The sequence below is a fragment of the Syngnathus scovelli genome, chromosome 6 (genome assembly GCF_024217435.2).
Source record: "Syngnathus scovelli strain Florida chromosome 6, RoL_Ssco_1.2, whole genome shotgun sequence".
NCBI lineage: Eukaryota > Metazoa > Chordata > Actinopteri > Syngnathiformes > Syngnathidae > Syngnathus > Syngnathus scovelli.
The window spans coordinates 5,921,504-5,943,333 of record NC_090852.1 but is presented as its reverse complement, the minus strand read 5'-3'; the positions used below and the strand labels follow the sequence as shown (position 1 = coordinate 5,943,333).

At 53.8% G+C, this 21,830-nt stretch overlaps 3 protein-coding genes across 5 annotated transcripts; all 3 read left to right on the top strand.

Moving 5' to 3' along the window:
- The first annotated feature begins 635 nt into the window (after nt 1-635).
- LOC125970074 (receptor-type tyrosine-protein phosphatase beta) lies at nt 636-12,138 on the top strand. Its single transcript, XM_049722023.1, has 30 exons — nt 636-845; nt 1,356-3,007; nt 3,111-3,384; nt 3,508-3,783; nt 3,875-4,141; nt 4,221-4,487; nt 4,557-4,820; nt 4,887-5,150; nt 5,235-5,498; nt 5,588-5,851; nt 5,930-6,199; nt 6,266-6,529; nt 6,697-6,963; nt 7,813-8,109; nt 8,272-8,574; nt 8,646-8,795; nt 8,916-9,165; nt 9,231-9,325; nt 9,402-9,510; nt 9,570-9,647; nt 9,843-9,869; nt 10,155-10,236; nt 10,317-10,407; nt 10,473-10,549; nt 10,642-10,776; nt 10,862-10,984; nt 11,052-11,215; nt 11,279-11,414; nt 11,512-11,602; nt 11,816-12,138. Exons 1-30 carry the CDS (start codon nt 794-796, stop codon nt 11,842-11,844), a joined length of 6,882 nt encoding a protein of 2,293 aa, XP_049577980.1. The 5' UTR covers nt 636-793; the 3' UTR covers nt 11,845-12,138.
- Nucleotides 12,139-12,294: 156 nt separating this feature from the next.
- Nucleotides 12,295-15,895, top strand: LOC125970120 (fibroblast growth factor receptor substrate 2). 2 transcript variants are annotated; one of them, XM_049722128.2, is made up of 6 exons: nt 12,295-12,745; nt 13,495-13,591; nt 13,688-13,784; nt 13,956-14,142; nt 14,406-14,543; nt 14,642-15,895. In XM_049722128.2, the coding sequence occupies exons 3-6, from the start codon at nt 13,716-13,718 to the stop codon at nt 15,760-15,762; spliced, it is 1,515 nt and encodes a 504-aa protein (XP_049578085.1). In that variant the 5' UTR covers nt 12,295-12,745; nt 13,495-13,591; nt 13,688-13,715; the 3' UTR covers nt 15,763-15,895. The 2 variants fall into 2 exon arrangements, with proteins under 2 accessions (XP_049578085.1, XP_049578084.1); XM_049722127.2 differs by having other exon boundaries at nt 12,297-12,745; nt 14,618-15,895.
- Nucleotides 15,896-16,314: 419 nt separating this feature from the next.
- Nucleotides 16,315-21,393, top strand: tbc1d15 (TBC1 domain family, member 15). Of its 2 annotated transcripts, none has more exons than XM_049722098.1 (17): nt 16,315-16,447; nt 17,149-17,250; nt 17,343-17,417; nt 17,665-17,818; nt 17,902-18,115; nt 18,513-18,615; nt 18,681-18,875; nt 18,955-19,083; nt 19,153-19,256; nt 19,701-19,795; nt 19,885-20,001; nt 20,083-20,183; nt 20,248-20,347; nt 20,420-20,517; nt 20,580-20,696; nt 20,774-20,860; nt 21,031-21,393. In XM_049722098.1, exons 1-17 carry the CDS (start codon nt 16,424-16,426, stop codon nt 21,229-21,231), a joined length of 2,016 nt encoding a protein of 671 aa, XP_049578055.1. In that variant the 5' UTR covers nt 16,315-16,423; the 3' UTR covers nt 21,232-21,393. The 2 variants fall into 2 exon arrangements, with proteins under 2 accessions (XP_049578055.1, XP_049578054.1); XM_049722097.1 differs by having other exon boundaries at nt 17,665-17,836.
- Nucleotides 21,394-21,830: the final 437 nt, after the last annotated feature.

The following is a 21,830-nucleotide window of genomic DNA, read 5'->3' as shown; positions in this document are numbered from 1 at the left end:
TGTGTGTGTGTGTGTGTGTGTGTGTGTGTGTGTGTGTGTGTGTGTGTGTGTGTGTGTGTGTGTGTGTGTGTGTGTGTGTGTGTGTGTGTGTGTGTGTGTGTGTGTGTGTTGTTGCAGGGGAGGGAAACACGGAGGTCGTTTGAGGCGTGTGCTTGCCTGTTCAAGAGTCATGGAAACAAAAAGAAACTTGTCACAAAAGTCCATTATAGTCCAAAGCACAATAGAAACACCTTGCTTTGCAAGAAAGAAATGTGGATTAAATTATTCGTTACATCCATTCAAATCAATTGTGTAATTTGCTCTCAAGGGTCCTTCACAACGCTGGCAATAATGACGGTCGAAAATACCCATTTCATGCCAGGTCTGAAAGTTTCATGAGTTTTCGCCCGACCCTCAAAACAGCATCTCACGAGGCAGCATTATTATTGCCGAAGGACTAATTGGTGTTTGTGTCCTTGCTAGGAAATCGCCAAGAACATTTTGCAACGATAAAGTGTAGCGTCTTTGCAATTGTTGACGTGTTTTCTTGGCCGTGCGAGCGTGAGGTGTTTTGTGGAATTTCCTGGCGTGCTAAAAGTGTGCGTAGAAGAATTGAATGGAAGGAAGCGTCGCCGCTGGGCTTTTTCCTGTACCCGGTGCCGCCCGTGACGAGAGGAGACGCTCGGTTTGTTCCCTCCCTTCCCTCGCCTTGCCTTGGAGCGTGCATTTCGACGCGAGGAGAATCTACCAATTGACCTATCTACCTGCCTGCCTGCCCGCGTGCGTGCAGCATGAGCGGCGCTTGGCTGACAACATGGACGCGCTTCTACTTCTACTAGGCTTCTTGATGACCACTTGTGCGACTGGTGAGTATTCGAGTAATTTGTCGTCTTCGTCAAAGGCTCGTCGTTCAATTCCGATGATTGGTGGTAGGCTACTCATGGTCAGTCAAAGACTTTCCAACAATGTTGTACATTCCACGCAGGTGTCAAACTCATGGCCGGGGGCCCCATTTAACACAAACCTTCATTTTTGGGTGGTCCAAATTGGCAGAAAATCTGGACAAAGAGTTTTATTTTGCTTATTTATTTGTATTCTTTGTCTTCCGACCCAATTTAAGACTGACTTTGTTGTTACTGGTGTCTACTCCTTAGGTAGATTACTACTACTGTATATTTATTTGTGTTGTAATTGACTGTTTTCACTCTTTTTAGTTGTATCATTATTTTATACGTTTTTTCTTACAGCTGTAGCTGTTAAATAAAGTTGTATTGAATATTAATATTGCTTTCATTCCTTTAATTTCAGAATGGGCTTGAAATTCCACTTTAATGATTTTGGTGTTTGTATGATCTTTTTGTTTTTCTTCCATTCAGACCAAAGTTCAACCTTAGGGCATTCCTCAAGGACACAGGAAAGTTTAGCGGTGACAAGGTCAACTTCAGGTTCACCCACTGCTTCACCATTCCAACATGTGACCTTTGGCCTTGTATCTCCGAGGTCCACAGTGACGCCTGATCACTCAAATGCAACACCGTCAGATTGGCCGCAAATGACAAAGATGATAACGTCAGAGACTCCCCTTCTGCTAGCGTCTGATTGGCCACAAACATCAAAGACAATATCCTCCCACATTCCACCTTCAACTGGATCTGATTGGCAGCGAACGTCAAAGTCGATAATGTCAGAGATTTCACAGTCGGCTGCATTCAACTGGCCACAAACGTCAAAGATGACAATGTCGGAGACTCCGCATCCGGCTGTGTCTGATTGGCCACAAACATCAGAGACGACGTCAGAGGCGACGTCAGAGACGACATCAGAGATGTCAGAGATAACGTCAGAGACAGAGGCAACATCAGAGATGATGTCAGAGATGACGTCAGAGACGATGTCAGAGATGATGTCAGAGATGATGTCAGAGACGATGTCAGAGGCGACCTCAGAGATGACCTCAAGGACGACCTCAGAGACGACCTCAGAGACGAGGTCAGAGACGACGTCAGAGGCGAGGTCAGAGACAACGTCAGAGACGACCTCAGAGACGACCTCAGAGACGACGTCAGAGGCGAGATCAGAGACAACATCAGAGGCGACGTCAGAGATGAGGTCAGAGGCAACATCAGAGATTTCGCCTCCGGCCACGTCAGAATGGCAGCAAACGTCAGGGACAATAACGTCAAAGACTCCACCTCCCACCGTGTCTGATTCGCCAGAAACGTCAAAGATGCCAACGTCTGTGTCTGATTGGCTGCAGACATCAAAGAAGTTAATGTCGGAGACTCAGCCGGCCGCATTTAGTAGACCGAAAACATCAGAGATGGCAACGTCAGAGACTCCACTTCCGGTCACGTCTGATTGGCCACAAACGTCCAAGACGATAACATCCAAGACTTCAGACCAATCTGATTGGAAGCAAACATCCACCATTTTAACATCAGAGACCCAGGTTCTTACCGGTTCTGATTGGCCACAAACGTCACAGCCCATAACGTCAGAGACTCCGCCTCCGGCCGTGTCTGATTGGCAGCAAACAACAAAGGTGATAATATCGGAGACATTGCCTTCTGACCGGCCACAAACTTCAAAAACAGCGCCGCCTCCATTCAGCTTATCAGATGAGGCACTTGTGTCAAGTGAGGTCACAACAAAGATGACATTCAGCATCTCCGCCGTGACGTCAGCGAACCGAGGCACCCCTGCCACGTCTGACTCCACTCCTGCCGATCCCGGTCGTCCCACCTCCCCTGGCAGCAGCCCGATTGGCTCAACTCATCGCAACACCGCTGCAAGCAATCCCACCCGGACTCGGGCCGGCACCCCTGCCTCCCTTGTCGTTAGCACTCCCAGCCTTCCTGCGGCCTCCAGCCCCGCTTCTGCCACCTCGCCCACCTCAGTTCTGTTCGCTCCCACAAGCAGGCCAGCGACATCTTCAGCCCCGCCCACAAGCCCGGCAGGCCATGCATTGGTAACGATTGCCATGACAACAAGCAGTCCCGCAGCAACCGGTCCAAAGGTCAACTCGCCCGTAAGTTGAGTGACTTTTCCTTCCTATCGCTGTGCCCTGGCCACTTGCCGGCTAGCTTAGACTTACATTAATTTTTTTTTTTTTTGTGTGTGTGACATTTCAGAATTGGCCTGGCTGCTCAGTGACCTTCGGGAAGGTGAAGGTCGGCGTAAATTGGGCGCTGCTGACGGTCAACCCGCAAAATTTGTGCGGCAACTTCACAGCAACGGCGGCGGCCTGGCGCAGCAGCCACGTTAGCGTGAGTGAGTGCCAGCCGGTGGCGGCCGCTGCCCTAAACTTCACCTGCGCCGTCACAGGATTGCGGGCGGGAAGCGCGTACCGCGTCAGCGTCGCCTCGGCCCTACACGGACCACTGGGACAAGTGCAGGTGCGCACAGGTAAGCGCCCACGTCAGCCATCTTTGCTGTCAATGTATGAAAGTCACCAGTCAAGGGTGCCACAAGAGCAGAAAAAAAAAGAACAAGCTAATGTTTCCCGTGGTTGTTGTCGGGGTGTTTCAGCTCCCGATGCGGTGTCGGCGTTGTCGGCCATGTCGCTTTCTAATGGCACCACGTTACGTCTGGCCTGGACGCCCCCCAGTGGCGACTGGGAGAAGTACGGTGTGCTGCTGCGTAACGGCTCGGAAGTTCTGGTCAACGACAGCGTCGGCAAGATGAACCGGGAATACGTATTGTCCGCCGGCGAGTTGGGTCTGGTGCCGGGCCGCCTCTACGGCGCCGAGGTCAAGGTGCACAGCGGCATGCTAGCGAACACGGCGCGTTGCCAAGCACGACTGGGTCGGTTTGCTTTCCCCTCAAACATGACTTGTTCTGTTCTGTTGCGAGGTGGTTGGACTTCCCGTTTCTCAAGTGTTTTTTTTCTCCTTAGCCCCCAGGCCCGTTCAGGAGCTTTGCGTCTATCGTGTGGACGAGTCGTCTGTAAACCTCCGGTGGCGCCCACCGCGAGGCGAGTGGGATAGCTTCACGACGGTCATCGACGCGGCCCGGCCCGACTCGGCTGCTGTCCAGAAGCTCCTCCCCCGGGAGGCCACCGGCTGCGCCTTTAGCGAGCTTACCTCGGGACGTCTGTATACCGTCACCGTGACAACTACCAGCGGCAACCTGAGTAGCTCCGCCTCCATCAACTTGTGGACCAGTAAGACGGAGCCTCAGCATCTTTTTGTGAAGATGAATGGATGGTTGTGGTGGTCTTATTATGTCCTCTTGGTTGTCAGCTCCGTCTCAGGTGAGCGGACTACAGGTTCGTAATTTGGGAAGCACCGAGAGCCTCCTGGCTGAGTGGGAGCAGGCCAGCGGGGAGGTGGACTTGTACCTAGTCTTGCTGCTCCACGAGGGGAGCGTCATCAAGAACCAAAGCGTGCCGGCCGAGGACACCATTCTGAGTTTCCGTGACCTGAGGCCCGGCGCCCTCTACGGGGTGGTGGTGACGACGGTCCGAGTAGGACTCCGGTCCAGGCAGACGGTGGCGGAGGGCCGCACCGGTAAGACTCTTGATGGCATCAAAACAAGCGTTTGTGGCTCTTATGGTTCACACCTCAATCCAAATTTAGTTCCCGCTGCTGTCAGCGAGGTGACGGTCAGCAACAACGGACGCGTGGACTTCCTTAGCGTGTCCTGGCATCCCGCTTTGGGGGAGGTGGACAGCTATCTGGTGGCTCTCAGGGACCGTGACAAGACGCTTCACACGCTGGTGGTCTCCAAAAGCAGTCACCAGTGCGATTTTAGCTCCCTGGTATCAGGACGCCTCTACAACATCTCCATCAGCACCTCCAGCGGAAGCCTCCGCAACCAAACCTCCGTCCTGGAGAGGACCCGTGAGTGCAGCGGACACAAAATGGCTCTGACGGGGAGTACTTTTTGACTCATTTGTCGTCGGCCAGAACCGTCCAAGGTCCAGGACCCCACCGCGATCCACGGCGCCCGTGACGACTTTCTGAAGGTGTACTGGCGTCCCGCCTCCGGAGACTTTGACTTCTACCGCGTCGCCATTACGCACGACAACACGGTGCTGCAGAACCAGACGGTGTCCAGGTTGCGCAACGAGTGCGTCTTTCACGGCTTGGTCCCAGGACGACTCTACACGGTGGTGGTCGGCACACGCAGCGGCAGCTACGAGGCCAGCGCCTCCACCCACGCTCGCACCTGTGAGAACTTTTTGCGTCCGGCGCCGTTTGCACACGGGTTTGATTGAGTGAGAACTCAGCAGAAGGTACGATTGTTTTGCCCAGTCCCTGCGGCGGTGCGTTCCTTGCACGTGGGCCGTCGGACCTCGCAGGAGCTTTGGGTGTTGTGGACGGCGGCCCCGGGCGACGTGGACCACTACGAGGTGCAGCTGCTCTTCAACGACATGAAGGTGTTCCCTCCGCTCACCCTGGGCGGCGCTGTGACTGAGTGCCAGGTCACCTCACTCACGCCCGGACGACTCTACAAAGTCTTGGTGTCCACCTTCAGCGGACCCAACCAGAGGACCCAGTTCATCGAGGGCCGCACCGGTTCGGGAGCACACAGCGGACACGTCATGGGTTCTGTTCCGCTGCCCGGCTGAGATGCATGAGGATTGCCGTGTTGCTTTTGTGTCCAGTTCCCAGCCAGGTGAAGAACATCCAGGTGACCAACGGCGGCGACAGCAGTAGCTTGACGGTGAGCTGGACCCCGGGCCAAGGCGACGTGGACCGATACGTGGTGGTTCTGTACAGACAGAACCATCAGCTGGACGCACGGCACCTGCTCAGACATCAGAATCAGGTCGAGTTTGGCTCGCTCCAGCCGGGTCAGCTGTACTGCGTGACGGTTCAGGCGCTGAGTGGTGACCTGTTCAGCAACCAAACGGCCAGCGCACGCACAGGTGAGGTTCCGCTCCGTTTTGCCGTTTCGGCGCAGCTAGTAGTTCTCTAAAGCGGGCTGCTCGGCGTGCTCTGTTCAGTTCCGTCGGCAGTCACGGCGCTGCGGGTGGAGAACCCGGTTGGTACCGGCAGCCTGACGGCGACCTGGCGGGAAGCGGCGGGCGTGTCGGACGGCTACTTCCTGCAGCTTTTTGACGAACGAGGCGCCGTCCTTGGCAACGCCACGCTGACGACCGCCCTCACGCGCCACACCTTTGACCATCTCAGCCCAGGGAGGCAGTACAAGGTCCTGGTCCGGACCACCAGCGGGGGAGTCCAAAGCCTCGGGGCCGCCGCCCAGGCCCGCACACGTAAGACTTCTCGCTTGTGTAAAACGCTCCACGAAGCGTTTACGATCCGCTTCCTTTTCCCGTTAGGTCCGGCAGCCGCCACCCAGCTGTCCATCCAAAGCAACACCAGCACCGCTCTAGCCTTCTGCTGGTCCCGGCCGGCGGGAGACTTGGACTCGTACGAGGTTCTCCTGTACGGCGCCGACGAGGTTCTGCGGGAGCGGCGTCAGGTCGGGCCTTCCGGTCTGGCCTGCTCCTTCCAAGGACTCACGCCTGGTTCTGCTTACAAGATGGTGGTGGTTACGCGCAGCGGACAATTGAGCAACAGCTCCAGCATTTGGGCTGGCACAGGTCAGCAAGCGCTCCAGAGGTTTGGCGACACATCATCATTGCCATCCTTGCCGGCGGCATCATCGCCATCATCATCTTCATCATCATCGCCATCACCGCCAATGTCTTCATTGTCACGGCGGTGTTTGTAGCCACGCTGATGTCCTCGATGCGTTGTCTCCCGTCAGTCCCGTCCGCCGTCACGTCTCTGCGTGCCCAAGGCGGCCATGGTTGCGACCAGCTGCAGGTCTTGTGGCGGCGGGGCCAGGGCGGCGTGTCGGGGTACCTGGTCTCGCTTTCCACCCCCAACGGCTCGGTGCGGGCACAGGAGCATCTGGGCTCTGAGGTCAGCCAATTCGTTTTCAACGGCCTGAAGCCAGGTCGGCTTTACCGCGTTGACGTCCTGAGCCTCAGCGGCGATCTCGCCAACGCCGCCAGCATGCATGCAAGGACAGGTAAGTTACCCTAACTCGTCCAAATCATCAGCATGAGTTTCTACACAGGTTATTTATTTATTTATTTATTTATTTAATTATCTATTTATTTGTTTCTTTGTTTCTTTCTTTCTTTGTTTCTTTCTTTCTTTCTTTCTTTCTTTCTTTCTTTCTTTCTTTCTTTCTTTCTTTATTTATTTACCGTATTTGCCGGTGTACAGGTCGACTCGGTGTATAAGTCGACCCCCTAAAATTCGACGGAAATTTACGATTTTATGATATATCCTTTGTATAAGTCGAGCTCAATTGTTGCATTATATTAAACTTCAAAATTCAATATGCGAAATTTATTGACGAAATGTGTTCAAATTCCGGGAGGCCGTGCGCATGCGGCTGTTTATAAGCACCGCGGAGGAGATCGCGGCCGGCGAGCTCGCGCACGCCGCCCGGCACCAACGGGAGGCCGGAAATAGCTCCAAGCCGAGCTGATCGGCACTTTATAAGCACCGCGCAGGAGATCGCGGCGCCTCATTGGACTTCCAGCGGGCCGCGCACTCGCGCACGCCGCCCGGTTCAAATTTTCTAAGTGCAACGCACAATGAGATGCATGAGAAACGGCCTTGGTTACCATCACATTTGAAGCGATGAATACGAAGTTAAATTTTATGACTTGGTGTATAAGTCGAGGTCGATTTTTTTCGGTCGATTTTGGATCGAAAAAGGTCGACCAATACACCGGCAAATACGGTATTTATTTATTTATTTATTTATTTTTATTTGTTTGTTTATTTATTTAAGAAATTAATGAAAATAGCAAATTTGGGTTTGGATCAGGACGGACCGAATTGAGCTTGGCAACTGTCCTTTCAGCTCCCCGACCGCCCAGCTCCTTCCTCTTCCGAGGGGTGACCAATACGTCCCTGGACCTCACCTGGAGTGTCCCCCCGGACTCGGATTACGACGATTTTGAGGTGCGCTGGACGCCGGGCGACCGCGGCTCCGTGGTCAACCCGTACGAGAATCGCCGATCCGGGAGTCGCATCGTGAGAGGGATGTTCCCCGGACGCCTCTACAACTTCAGCCTGCGCACGGTCAGCGGAAGCTCGCAGGGAGGGGGCGAGGCCCCGCCCTCCTACAGCCTGCCCATCTGGGGCAGCATCCGCACCAGTAGGTGGCGCCACCCACATCTGTGACACATCAGTCTTGATCATTTCAATCAGGTGTGGTAGGGTTTCTTGAACCCGTGACCTTTGAACTCTGGGCACGCTAACAGCTTGCTTCCTTTTGAAATCCGTCACATGATTTGCACTTAGCGCTGTGTTTCCGCAGAGCCGTCCCCCGTGGTCGGCCTGCGCTGCCGCCCTCAGAGCTCCACGTCCGTCTCCTGCTCCTGGGTGCCCCCGGAATCCGACTTTGACTCCTACGTGGTGGAGTGCGCTCGTGAGGACTCGCAGAGTCTGGTCTACTCGCGGCGTTTGGATCGGCGTTTGGATCGGCGCCCGGAGGGGCGTCCGGCCGCGTACGTCATCGACCTGCTGGAGCCTCACAAGCGCTACAGCGTGCGCGTCAAAGTCATCTCGGACACCAGCGCCAGCGAGGCGGCGCAGGACGGCGTGCTCACCATGATCGACCGTAAGTACCCGACAGCGGTGCTCAAGTGGGCCTGCCTTGGGCTCACTGTCAGGGTCCCGCCCTGTGTGCAGGCCCCCCGGTGCCGGACGTCGGCACGCGAGTGGACGCTGCCTCGGCCCGGGCGACCCGTTCGTCCATCCTGTTCCACTTCAACTGCAGCTGGTTCAGCGACATCAACGGCGCCGTCAAATTCTTCAGCGTAGTCGTCACTGAGTCCAAAGGCAGGAAAGGAGCGACCCGCTTGATGATGCGCCATTTTTGTTCAAGCTTTACTTTTACAAAATTCCACATCCTCTCAAAAACTGAAAAAGCTTCTTCACAACGGTCCCATCGTCCCACAGGTGAAGACCGCGTTCTTCCCGAGCAGCGCCACCCTCTGCCCTCGTACGCCGACTACATGTCCAACACGTCCATCAAGTCGTACCAGACGTCGTTGTTTCCCGCTGCCCCCGGCTCGGCTGAAGCCTGCGCTTATGACATCATCGTGGGGGCCGGGACGGAGGTCTTGGGGGGGTCGTGTGAGCCCACACACGCACGGCGCCACCTGCAACGCTTCTGCGACGGACCCCTCAAAGCCACGACCGCTTACAGGTGCCCAATAGCGCTGCCTTGTGTTGACAAAGATGTGAGTGGCTGCTGTGTTTGCTGTGTTTCAGGCTGAGTGTGCGAGCGTTCACGCAAGTTCCTGATGGCTTTTCGCCGCCTCTTTACGCCGACACCTTCCTGTCGCTACCTGTGCGCACCACAACAGGTCAGGAAAGGTCGGCCCGCGCCGTTGCCGTGGTGACCACCCTGATAACTCTGCTCTCGTCCTGTCCCGTCGGCAGACCCCGCCGGCGCCCTGGTAGGAGGAATCATTGTCACCGTCTTCTTGATGGTTGCGTTGGCGATGCTGGTGACGCTCATCGTATACAGGCGACACGCGCGACCCAAAATGTAAGTCGTTTGTGAGAGAGCAACATACAGAAGAGTGACTCATGTGTGTGTTTTAAAAGTGTGCAGGAAAGCGTGTCGGTCAATATGGGTTTGAGGAGGGACCGACCTTTGCCAAGAAATCATCTGGGGCTCAGAGGGTGAGCTCACATGCAGTCGCGCGCACACACACACACACACACACACGCACGCACGCACGCACGCACGCACGCACGCACACACACACACACACACACACACACGCACGCACGCACACACACACACACACACTGGTAATGTCAGGCAAGTGGTCCTTATTCAATGAAGCCACCAACTCTTGTTTTTCTTTCTTCCAGTTGCAGGAAGCCCTGTCACATGACAAGGTAAAAAAAAAAAATCAATCATAATAATCATACTTTTTGTAGTATATGTATTTTTAAAAACTGTTAACATACATTGTTTTGAGTTTTTTTATTTTTAAATTTTCAATTTTGTAGAAATAAAAAAAATGTTTAAATGTTTTTGGGGTTATTTATAATTTTTTTTTTAACTTTTTAAGTTTTTTATATGTTTACATTTCTTTGTTGTTTAAATGTTTAATTTTTTCGTAAACGTTTGAGTGCTTTACAAATGCTTTTGCTCATATTGACATGTTGGCGTTCTTTCAGCCCCGTCAAGGTGGCCGACTTTGAACGGCACTACAACAAGCTCCAGGCTGACGCCCACTTCCTGCTTTCCGAGCAGTACGAGGTGACGTTTGCCATCGTCTTCTCTTCTTCTCCCACATTTTCTTGTGGCCTTTCATCGTTTCTTTTCTTCCCGGGGGGCAGAGTCTGAAGGACATCGGGCGCAACCAGAGCACGGACGCCGCTCTGCTGCCCGACAACCGTGGCAAGAACCGATACAACAACATCCTGCCCTGTGAGACGCCCGCCAATCGTCGAGCTCGCGCCTGCGCCTGCGTCACTGACAGCTTGTGTCTGCAGATGACGCTACGAGAGTCAAGTTGTCCTACGTGGATGACGAACTTTGCTCCGACTACATCAATGCCAGTTACATACCTGTGAGAGACCCCCCCCCCCCCCCCCCCCCACACACACACACACACACACACTGTCCCAGGGCAACCTTGAAGTTTGTGCTTTGTGCTTTGAGGGCAACAATTCCCGCCGCGAGTACATCGCCACCCAGGGGCCGCTGCCGGGAACCAAAGATGATTTCTGGAAGATGGTCTGGGAGCAAAATGTCCGCAACGTAGTCATGCTCACGCAGTGTGTGGAGAAAGGACGCGTGCGTATCCCGCACACACACCGAAGGAGCGTTTGAGCTTTTGAAGAATTGCCTCTGTGTGTGTATGTGTGTGTGGCGCCCTCAGGTGAAGTGCGACCGCTACTGGCCGGCAGAACGGGAGCCCCTCTACTACGGAGACCTTATCGTCCACATGACCTCCGAGTCGGTGCTGCCCGAGTGGACCATACGAGAATTCAACGTGTGCAGCGTAAGCGAGGCCGTGACGAATGCGTGTGTGCGCGTCCAGGTGTTGAAGTCTCATGTGCGTGCGCCAGGAGGACGACATACGGCGCGTGCACACGGTTCGTCATTTCCACTTCACTGTGTGGCCCGATCACGGCGTTCCTGACGGCACGCAGTCGCTGGTCCACTTTGTCCGTACCGTCAGAGACTTTGTCAACCGGAGCGGCGCCGGAGGACCCACCATTGTGCACTGCAGGTAGGCTACATGCAGTGGCCCTGAGAAAAGCGGCCGTTTGACACCGCCCTTGTGTTGCGGCAGCGCCGGAGTGGGCCGGACGGGGACCTTGGTGGCACTGGACCGCCTCCTGCAGGAGTTGGACTCGTCGGACACGCTGGACATCTACGGCTGCGTCTGGCAATTGCGCCTCCACCGCTCACACATGCTGCAGACCGAGGTACATCCCTCCCTCCCTCCGCCGTGGCTGTCCCTGAGCCTGACGTGACAGGCCAGTGGATTATACTTTTCTCGTGTGTGTATGTGTGTGTACGCAGCGTCAGTACGCCTTTGTGCATCAGTGCATCAGGGACGTGCTGCGAGCCAGGAACTTGATTGTGTATGAAAACGTCGGCTTGAGCCAGGCAGGTCAGTCGGCTTTTAGTCTGTGATTCAATGGCTTGGTGCCTGTCTCGGAATTGGGCTGCATACTGAGTTTTTGTGTTAATTGGCCTCTTTTATGTGCTCTTTGTGTGTTTGCTCAATTGTGTTCTTTTGTGTTTGTTTTTCTACTTACATTTAAAAATGCCGCTTCGTGTATGCGCGCAGTGATCAACGTTGTGTTATGTTGTGTGTCCTCAGACGCTGTACGGGCGACATTAATATCATAACATCACACCGTATGTATGACGTCAGTGAAATGAGAAGTCTGGAGATGTCATCCAAATATGACATGTGGCTTATATGGCTTGTTTTTTAATTTTATGCAAGACGATTTTGCACATTGTTGTTAAAGGTTACAGTACAGTATAGTCATTTACACCGCGCAAGCTTGTATATTATATATTAATTACATATTTTATTTTATCATTGTTGTTGATCTTAGCAAATTTATTGCGTAAACCACTATTATCAATGTGATCGAAATGCATATTAAAGTTGCCATTAAAGTCTTCGTCGTCTGATGATGCGTGGACGGAGTACTTCGTCTGCGCGTGCGCAGATGGTAGATAGAGCTGGTTGGCTAATAGCTGCTTGGCTTGGGATAGCCTTGCTCGCGGTTGGCTGGCTGGTGGTTGACTGGCTCGTGATTGGCCGGCTGGCTCGTGTTTGCCTTGCGACTGGTCGCCACCTGGGGGCCAACTTTGAGCCTGATGGTCGAGTTCGCTAGTTAGCTATCGGAGTAGCAGCAGCAGCGCAGCGGAGAGACCAGCAAACTTTCTCTTTCTTTTTCCTTTCTTCATTTTTTTCCCCCTCACTTCGCGCTCGGTTGGCGGTGACGGGCCGACGGTTCTCGATGGATTCCGGCTGTTTTCCGTCGCCTGTGGTGCGCCAAAAGGAGCGTTAGACGACTTTGAGAGAAGTTGTGCCGATTGTTTTTTTTTTTTTTTTGGCGGAGGAGGAAAGAGAAAGATGGACGCGGCGGGGGCTGATTCTGATCTATTGCTAATGCTAAGCTAACTGCTGCTAATGGTAACGCCGACCGTCCGTCGGAGCTGCTCGTCCGGACGCAGCGCGAGAACTTCCGCCACCTTTGGAGGGCTCCAGTCGGCTTTCAGTTGGTTTCGTGCGGTGAGTTTGTTTAACTTTATTTTCTTACATTTCTTCATTTTTTTGATGATGTGTTCGCCTTTAACGGTGCCTTTTAGCCTAGCTATGCGCTAGCCAGACTCGTAGCCTAGCTGTGCTAACCAAGCAAGCGAATAAGTAGCTGGCATAACAACTCAACTTTCCAAAGATCTTTCCATCACTTTAACAAATTTGTCGTCTTCTTGCATTTTGGACACCTATAATTTTATTATTTATTTGACCCTTCCAAAAACGGCTTCCAACAATTACTTTTGTACGTTTGACGAAGGTAAACAGGAGATGTCAGCAAGAGTAGGTTTTCATTTTGCGTCTTTTTTCTTGAATCGAAGGAGCAATAATTGCTCCTGTTATTGAGCTTTCCATGGGCGTGTACTTCTAGAAAACACACTTTAATTTTCGAATTCATTATAGTCTGCAGCAAGTTCAAACTTGATCAATTTTAGCGTTTAATACGTCTTAATCCTACAACACTGTCATTAGATTTAATCAATTGATTTTATAGAACAAATCAATGTGCGTATTGGATGCATTATTAGTTATCATCAATCCAGGGCCGGTTTCTAGGCTGTATTATTTGTCTCCCTGCTGCAACACACCTGATTCAACTGATATGCAAAAGCTAGATAATGATCCTGATCATAGAATAATTTTCTAAATAGATGAGTTGCTGATTGTTGCGCCTCTAATAACATTGATCATTTTTGTGTTGTTTTGTTTGATTGACACTGCAGTTGATTTGATCCTCATCGTTATCATCCTTGTCATCATCGCTCTGACAAAGGCTCGCGTGCTGAAGATTGTGCCGCTAACCATGGAGGAGGATCTTAGGTATGCCTTCAAGAGTGCCATCTTGATTGTGATGTGGTCGCATCCGTTTGCCGTTGTCATGATATTTTTTTTTTGTGTATGTGTGTGGGCACGCAGACGAGCCGCGCGGGTGCAGTAGGGCATCATGGGTAGTAGCTGTTCAAGCTGTCCAGACAAAGAATTGATTGCAGATAATCATCAAAGTAAATTCAAGGTGGGTTCATTTCCACGCGTCGCCAGTGGCACAAGTCTCAAGTCAAAACCAAGCTGGTCAAAACAGAGTCCCCAGCAAATTCCGATCAAGCGATTCGTAATGGTGGAGGCGTGTGCACGCAGTGGCCCGGTTGATATGTAATCCGGAGCGCGTGTGGTTGTCGCTTGGTAGGTGGTCAACGTGGACGACGATGGGAACGAGCTGGGCGCCGGCGTGATGGAGCTGACGGATGGCGAGCTGGTCCTGCACACGCATCGCCGCGACGACATTAGGTGGCCGTACCTGTGCCTGCGTCGCTATGGTTACGACTCCAACCTCTTCTCCTTCGAGAGCGGGCGCCGCTGTCAGACCGGACAAGGTGACACGCCTCCGCTCACCCCTTTGCTGTGTGTGTGTGTGTGTGTGTGTGTGTGTGTGTGTGTGTGTGTGTAGATGTGTGATCATGAGTATATCAGGGATGTCACGATCACACTTTCTTGACATCTGAATTTGAAAGATTGTTGTTTTTGGTTCCTTCTAACCAGTAGGCGCCAGCGTTACTTAGAACGCATTTGGTGTACATTTTTTGCATATTGTATTGGTGATGTCATTATGCACGCGTGTGTTTTACGTGCGGCGTAGGTATCTTTGCGTTCAAGTGCGCACGTGCTGAGGAAATCTTCAATATGCTGCAAGACATCATGCACAGTCACAGCATTAGCGTTGTGGAGGAAGCTGTGCTGGACACTGGCCACCAGGGGGCAACGCTCTCACCTGCAGGTACACACAGACACAACAGCAGAGAAATGAAAACCCGGTTTTGTGGAGCGTTTCTTAACACCCTTGCATTTCAGCCCTGGGTTACTCTGTGCCGACAGTGCCCAATGGTGTGACGCGGCTCCCGTCAACGGGCGATGTCCCGTCCCACCCGTCCAGCCGCCACCCGTCGGTGGCCAGCACCCGGCTGCCGTCGGTGGGCGAAGAGTCCACGCACCCCCTGCTGGTGTCCGACGAGAGCGCAAGTCCGGCGTGCGCTCCCGCTGCCCCAGCGCCGCCCGACGAGCGCTGCCCCTGCTTTCAGGCGCACACCTACGTCAACACGGCGCGTCTGCTAGAGGAGCCGCTGAGCACTGACGTGGCGCCGGAGAGCCCCGCCTTCCCGGATGACCGCGGCCCAGCCACCCCTCCGCCCCCTCCACGGGTGAACTGTGATACGCTGCCGCCGGAGCCCCGGGTGCTACTCGAGCCACAGGGCGCGCGCTTCGTGCTGGGACCCACGCCGGTCCAGCGACGGCTGAGGGAGGCGGGAGAGACTCGAGAGGGTGACAAGGAGGCGGCCGAAACGGGCGCGGCGCCCCACTGGCGCCGCCCACCCCCGCTGACCCCCGACCTGCAGAATGTCAACAACTCAGCGCAGCGCCGAACGGCGTTGCTGGACTATGAGAACCTGCCGGCGCTGCCGCCCGTGTGGGAGGCACGCAAGTCCAGCTGGGAGGAGGAGGAGAACGGTGGCGGCCTGAAAACGCTGTCGCTCAACGGCTTCAACCTGCATTGTTGCCCCCTCCCGCTGTCGGCCGCCTACGATCCCTCGCACAACTACGTCAACACGGAGAACGTGACGGCACCGCTGAGCGCCCACCGACCTGAAACGGCGCGGCGCCGCCCTGACGGGCCCACCGTCTTCAACTTTGACTTCCGCCGAGCGCCGGTGGCGGGCGAGCCGCCTAAGACGCTCAACTACATTGAGGTGGAGACGGACAACGGGGGCGGCAACCGGGGTGCTTCGGATGGCAGTGACCCGCACACGCCGCGCACCCCCACCTCGCCCCCGCCACCCGGCACACCCACGCGCCGCACTGAGCTCTATGCACTCATCGACATCGAGCGCACGGCTGCCATGTCCAACCTGCAGAAGGCGCGACCGCGGGACGACGGCACCTCGCGCAAGACGCGCCACAACAGCACCGAGCTACCTAGCAAGAGTGCCGCTGCCTTGTGACTTTGTTCTTGTCTGGTACAAATCAGTATTACTGACGCAAGCATTCCATTCAGCTCTGTTCATGCTGCTCCAACTTCCTGGTACACTACTTCCTTTTTTGATTGCGGCACAATAAAAGTCTTTTCTCTTTGTACTTGAAGGACTTTCACTCCTTGCCCACGCTGCACGGGCCAGCCAAAGCCAAACCCCCTTGACATGGGTTAGCTAACATAAAATATTTTTGGAAGGAGCAGACCTTTTGCATCTTCCACGGCTGTCTACTTGAGCTATCTGGCGTCCATTAAAGTCTTCTGCTATTTACTATTAGCGAGTATTCAAGTTGAAAGCAGCTTAGAAGATGAAAAATTCCTTTATTTACATACATGAGTAGTAGAAGATGAAAAATTCCTTTATTTACATACATGAGTTAAATTGTGGTTTGCTGCAGGTTAAAACGTGTCGTGACAAACGAACACAACAAACAACTGATCAGAACTTGTCTTTTTTGTTGTTTACATTCGCCTCGAACGAGGTCTCAACTGGGAAAATCTATCCATTATCCGAACCATTTGAGTCGGATAAATCTGAATTCCCGGCGTCCATGAATGCATCGCGAGTGCTTACCGGAAGCTGACTTCTATGTTGTTGTGGCGTTCGGACAGGCACGTGACGCGTCGGCGACATGGCGGCCGAGTCTAATGCTAAGGTAAAAACAAGGCGTGTCTCTACCGACAACGGTTGACGTGGCAGCGCTACGCTGACGACGTTTGTCGGCAGAAAGCGAGCGGAGGCGTCTTGGCCGTTTCTCAATTTAAAAAAAATGTCTTGACCGTCTCTGGCGCTCTTCTTCCCGCCATTGCTGGGGAGTGTACCCCCGGTAGCAGGCGCTGCCGCTAGCTCGCTCGCTCATAGCAGTCGGCAGCGTTGAGCCGGCGCTTGAAAGCTGTCGTCAGTCACAGCAACGACCTTTTCAACTTTGTCTGACGAGACAGCTTGCACAGGCTAAACGTGTTTGTTTGTTGCCTGAACGTTGAGCTGCATCCTCACACATGCGTGCAGCTACTAACTTAATCCAACGCTCGAAATGAGCCGAAGGAGACGATTTATTTATCTTGTGTGCACTGCCAGCAGCTTCAAAGGCCTCGCTGCTCCTTTTTTCCCCACCTCCGCTAATTTAATGACAGTGACACACACACAAGTAACTGGTGCTTGACGGATAACAGGACGCTAATGACGTCAGCACAAGAACAGAAATCCGAATTCAGATGTGCTCGTATGAGACAATTGCATGGCGTCCATTTTTTGCTTAGAAGCTCACTTGTGCTCATTATAGTCTCGGGCCGAAGCAAGACATTCATTCCTTTCTGGCTATTTGTTTACATGAGCTCTTGTGTGTGTTGTTTTTAGGTTCTATTTGAGCATGAGGGAGTTTTTATGCATCCCTGTGGTGATGAAGAAGACAAGGAAGAAGATTTTCTTGTTTGTGGTTCACTTCGAATAGTTGAGAAGGTAAAAGGTTTCACGCGCTAACATTTCTTAAAACAGTTGCTGCCCGATTTAGGACGAGGAGAATGAATTTAACAAAGTTCTTATGATATCAGGATGCTGACATCATGTTGGAGTTCACGCCTCTTGAGGATTCCGTGGACCCGTCGCACATTTTATGCGCTGCCAAGGTGTGTGTTCGTTTCCAAATGCAACTTGCACTGACCAAGGTGGTAGCGCCTTCGTATTTACTAATCGATTGTGGAAGACGTGGCAGGACCAGCGTAGGACAAACCAAAACTCGATTTTTGGCGATGTCACTCCATGCGGGGTAACCGCGCTGGTTGCCCTAGCTCTAACTCGCCAAGGCTGGTCCTGCCTCACAATCGGGCCACGTTGGTATCATCTGAGCCCAGTGACTAAGCAGACGTTCTGTAGGACTCCAGCTCGGTCATGGAATGGGCCCAATGCGGCAGCCGGTGTCCTGGCGAGCCGGGTCGCCGGCCTGTGGAGAGCCAGCTGAGCTATGAGGCCGAGTGGGACCTGATTAACGCCACGTCTTTCAAGAAGAAGTCCTGTGCTGCAGGCGAGGGTCAGTTTGCAGGCGAGGGTCGGTTTGCAGCTCGGCGGCGAGCGCTCCGGCTTCTAAAGGCTGACTTGTCTTCGCCCTGTCAGGTTCCGTGACGGGCGGCCACGAGCGCGGCGGACGCTTCTTCTCGGTCAGCCTCGGTCAGCTCGCAGCCGTCACGCTCCAGGAGGACCCGTGCGGCGACGCGCCCTCGCTGCTCTTCACGCTGAAGGGATCTTCATCGCTGCCACCTTTACACTTCCACCAGGGCGGCAGCAGAGAGCTGCTGGACAGCCTGAGGAGAGTCGTCGCGCTCAGCGAGTGAGTAGCGGACCGGCAGTCGTGGTGCTTCGCTTAGCATGGCCCCGCCGCCTCAAACCTTGGCGAGCGCCACCGAAGCACAACATCATTTGTATGCTAATAGTCTTCCTTTGAGGTAAAGATCATCTGATGAAGCCTCTTATCTCTCTCACACACACGCACACGCACACACACACACACACACACACACACACACACACACACACACACACACACACACACACACACACACACACACACACACACACACACACACACACACACAGGAAATTGTCTGACCTGTGGCACATTCGAAATCTGTTAACCCTGCTTTGGGGCAGCATCTCACGACACACACACACGCAGCGACATCATTTACAATTAAATGGAATGACGACGGGCGCATACGTGGGCTCAGGTGCGCGGAGGACGAGTCTCGTCTGCTGATCAGCTCTCCCGACAAAGTTCTGAGTCAGTCCTTTGAGAATCTGGTGGAGGATAACAACTTCGGCCTGGTCCAGGTACGTCTCCAAGCGCCGGCGACACACTCGCACGCAGAGGCGCTGACGCAGGCCCCCCCCCGTAGAAGTTTCGCAAGGATCCCTACGTGACCACCCTGGGCCGCTTCTCCAAAGTCACTAACTACATTTTCGACGCCTTCCGTGGCACGGAGGAGCAGCACCAGCGCCCCCCAGAGGAGGTGGCCCACCTACTGGGGGAGCTCATCCCAGGCCTGGAGATCAACCAGCAGGAGGAGCCTGGGTTTGAGGTGGTCACCAGGGTGAGACGCCATTTCCTCATCGGCCACAAACACGAGTCCACGGCTCGGTTACGCTCTTTTTTGTGTGTGTGCCGACTAGGTGGACCTGGGGACGCGACCACAGGTGTCACGGAGCGCTCCAGTGTCTGCCGACACGTGGAACGGACATCAGGACCAGGACGGTCGCTTGATGCAAGTGGCTCGGCTCCAAGAGTCCATCTTCAGAGGGGCAAGTTGCGATCCGGGCCGCCCGCCGATAGCGGGTCGGCCTTTTCTCTGATTGCGTCGCCTCTTGCAGGGTCTGTGCCACGCGGTGAGGAAAGAAGCCTGGAAGTTTCTTTTGGGCTATTTTCCCTGGAACAGTACTCTGGACGAGAGGAAAAGTCTGCAGAGAAGCAAAACGTACGAGTCGTCATCATCGGCCGCCGTCCTTCCACATAAAGCGCTTCTCCTCGCTAGCGTCGCGGGGACGGAGCCGGGTGGAGAGGCGGGCTACGCCCTGGACTGTTGGCCAGCCAATTGCAGGCCCACCGTGCACGTAGAGACAAACAAGCAGTCACATTTTAAGAGAATATTCAAAAACTGAAAGCCCGGTGTGCGCCGTCACCCGCTCACAAAAAACCCGGCACCCGGTTCGGCCCAGTTGGGCCGCATGGGTTTGCCGCTTCATCCAAGACTCAATTGTCCTCATCCCAGCTGGTGAGGCTTGTTTGTCCATATGTGGCCTAGCATTGGTTGGCCGCCGGTCCAGCCCGTACCCGCGACTCGGGCCGGAAGCGACTCCAGCTGGCTCCCTCGCCGCTGTCTGGAAACGCACGTGACCGCATATGCCGCTCGCTGCCGCAGGGACGAATATTTCCGCATGAAGCTGCAGTGGAAGTCGGTGAGCGAGGAGCAGGAGAGAAGGAATTGCCGGCTTCGAGACTACAGGAGTCTGATCGGTAAGGATGGTGCCCAGCCTCTCAGGGCCCTGCCCCTCCGCCTCTCGGGGCCCCGCCCCCTTGCCTGACGCTCCGCCTCCCTTTTCCAGAGAAAGATGTCAACCGCACGGACAGAAGCAACCGGTTCTTCGAGGGGCTGGACACTCCGGGTCTGGTCCTCCTGCACGACGTGCTCATGACATACTGCATGTACGACTTTGACCTGGGTGAGAGCGAGAGCCCATCTCCGTGCCCATCTCCGAGTCCGTTTCCGAGCGTGCTCACCGTGCGCGCGCTTGTGCGTGCAGGTTACGTGCAGGGCATGAGCGACCTTCTGTCACCCATCGTCTTCGTCATGGAGAACGAGGTGGACGCCTTCTGGTGCTTCGTCTCCTTCATGGAGCACATGGTGAGTTTGCCCGTTTTGCACAGCGCTCGGGGTTCTGACCGGCATTCTCGGCCCTCCCTGCCAGCACCAGAACTTTGAGGAGCAAATGCAGGGAATGAAGACTCAGCTGATCCAGCTCAGTACGCTGCTCAGGCTGCTGGATCCGTCCTTCTGCAACTATCTGGGTATGCACACCTGGATGTCTGTCACGTGAGCGTTCTCGCCTGACCTTTGACCTGTCCTCGGTGCACCCGCAGAATCTCAGGATTCCGGTTATCTTTATTTCTGCTTCCGCTGGCTGCTCATCCGCTTCAAGAGGGAGTTCTCCTTCCACGACGTCCTCAGGCTGTGGGAGGTACGGGCGCGCGGCGTCGGCACGGCGACGGGCCGACCCCGGCTGACTTCACTGCCTTTCAGGTCATGTGGACGGGGCTGCCTTGTCACAACTTCCATCTCTTGCTCTGCTGCGCTATTCTGGACTCGGAGAAGAGCAAAATCATGGAGGAAAAGTTTGGCTTCAACGAGATCCTCAAAGTAAGCTCGCGGCCTGTTGTGTTGTTTTGCGCACGTGCTAACGAGCGCGTTTGTGTGTTTTGGGCCGGTCTGGGTAGCATGTGAACGAGCTCTCCATGAAGCTGGACGTGGAAGAAATCCTTCAGAAGGCTGAAAGCATCTGGTTGCAGATCAACCAGTGTCAGGTAAAAATCAGAATTTGGTGCAACCTCCTCCGTCCAACAGCAGTGATACCTTCCGCCGCATCAACAGCGCGCGTCACGTGTCGACAGCTTCCAGTTGTGTCAAGTTGCACTCTGTGGTGTGTGTGTGTGTGTGTGTGTGTGTGTGTGTGTGGCCCCTGGTGCGTCCTCAGGGCCTGCCTCAGGCCGTGCTCAACATCCTGGCGTCGGACTCTGAAGCTTGCCGTTGCCGTGACTCCAACCAGCGCGCAGCATCCTCGGCCGTGCCCATGGCGGGAGCCTTGCATCGAGACAAACGTGCCTGCGCCACCTCCAGCGGACACTTGCGAGCCATGGACTCTCAGCATCTTAGCAAAGTGGCCTTCATGTCCTAGCCAAGATGTGTATTTTTCTACCACGTGCACGGACGGGAAGTTGCATCTGGACTCCTTTTGTGAAGCAAAAGACATTTTTTAGCACGCCGGACGTCACAGCTATTGTAAACATAGTTATCCTCCACGGCAAGTTTCAAGCATTAAAAAAAAACTACTCTTCTACTTTTTGTGGGTAACTTTCCTTTTATTTCTTCAATGATTAAATACGCATCTGTATTGTATTTTGTAATATTTATGAAAGAAGGGTTTGTTTCTACACAGGTAAAACAAAATTACAAAAAAATCCATATTGTGCAAGCTTTTGTAGGTCAAATACAAAACATTCTCAAAATATTAATTTGCTCTATTAAAAAAAACCTCTGAGATGTAATGTGGGGCTATACAATATTTGAAAACAGAAGAATCTTAATATTGACTCTAAAGCAAAAAAAGGGAGCCGTTGAAGTTTGGCGCTCCTTCCAACGAGCAGCGGCATTTTGGACCAATTGGAGACGTTTGAGACTCCAAAATAAATTTGATTACTATTTTTTTGGTGCTATTGTGAAAACAGATCCTTTATATCACATATGTCAGAGTTACGGCCCGCGGGCCAGATCCGG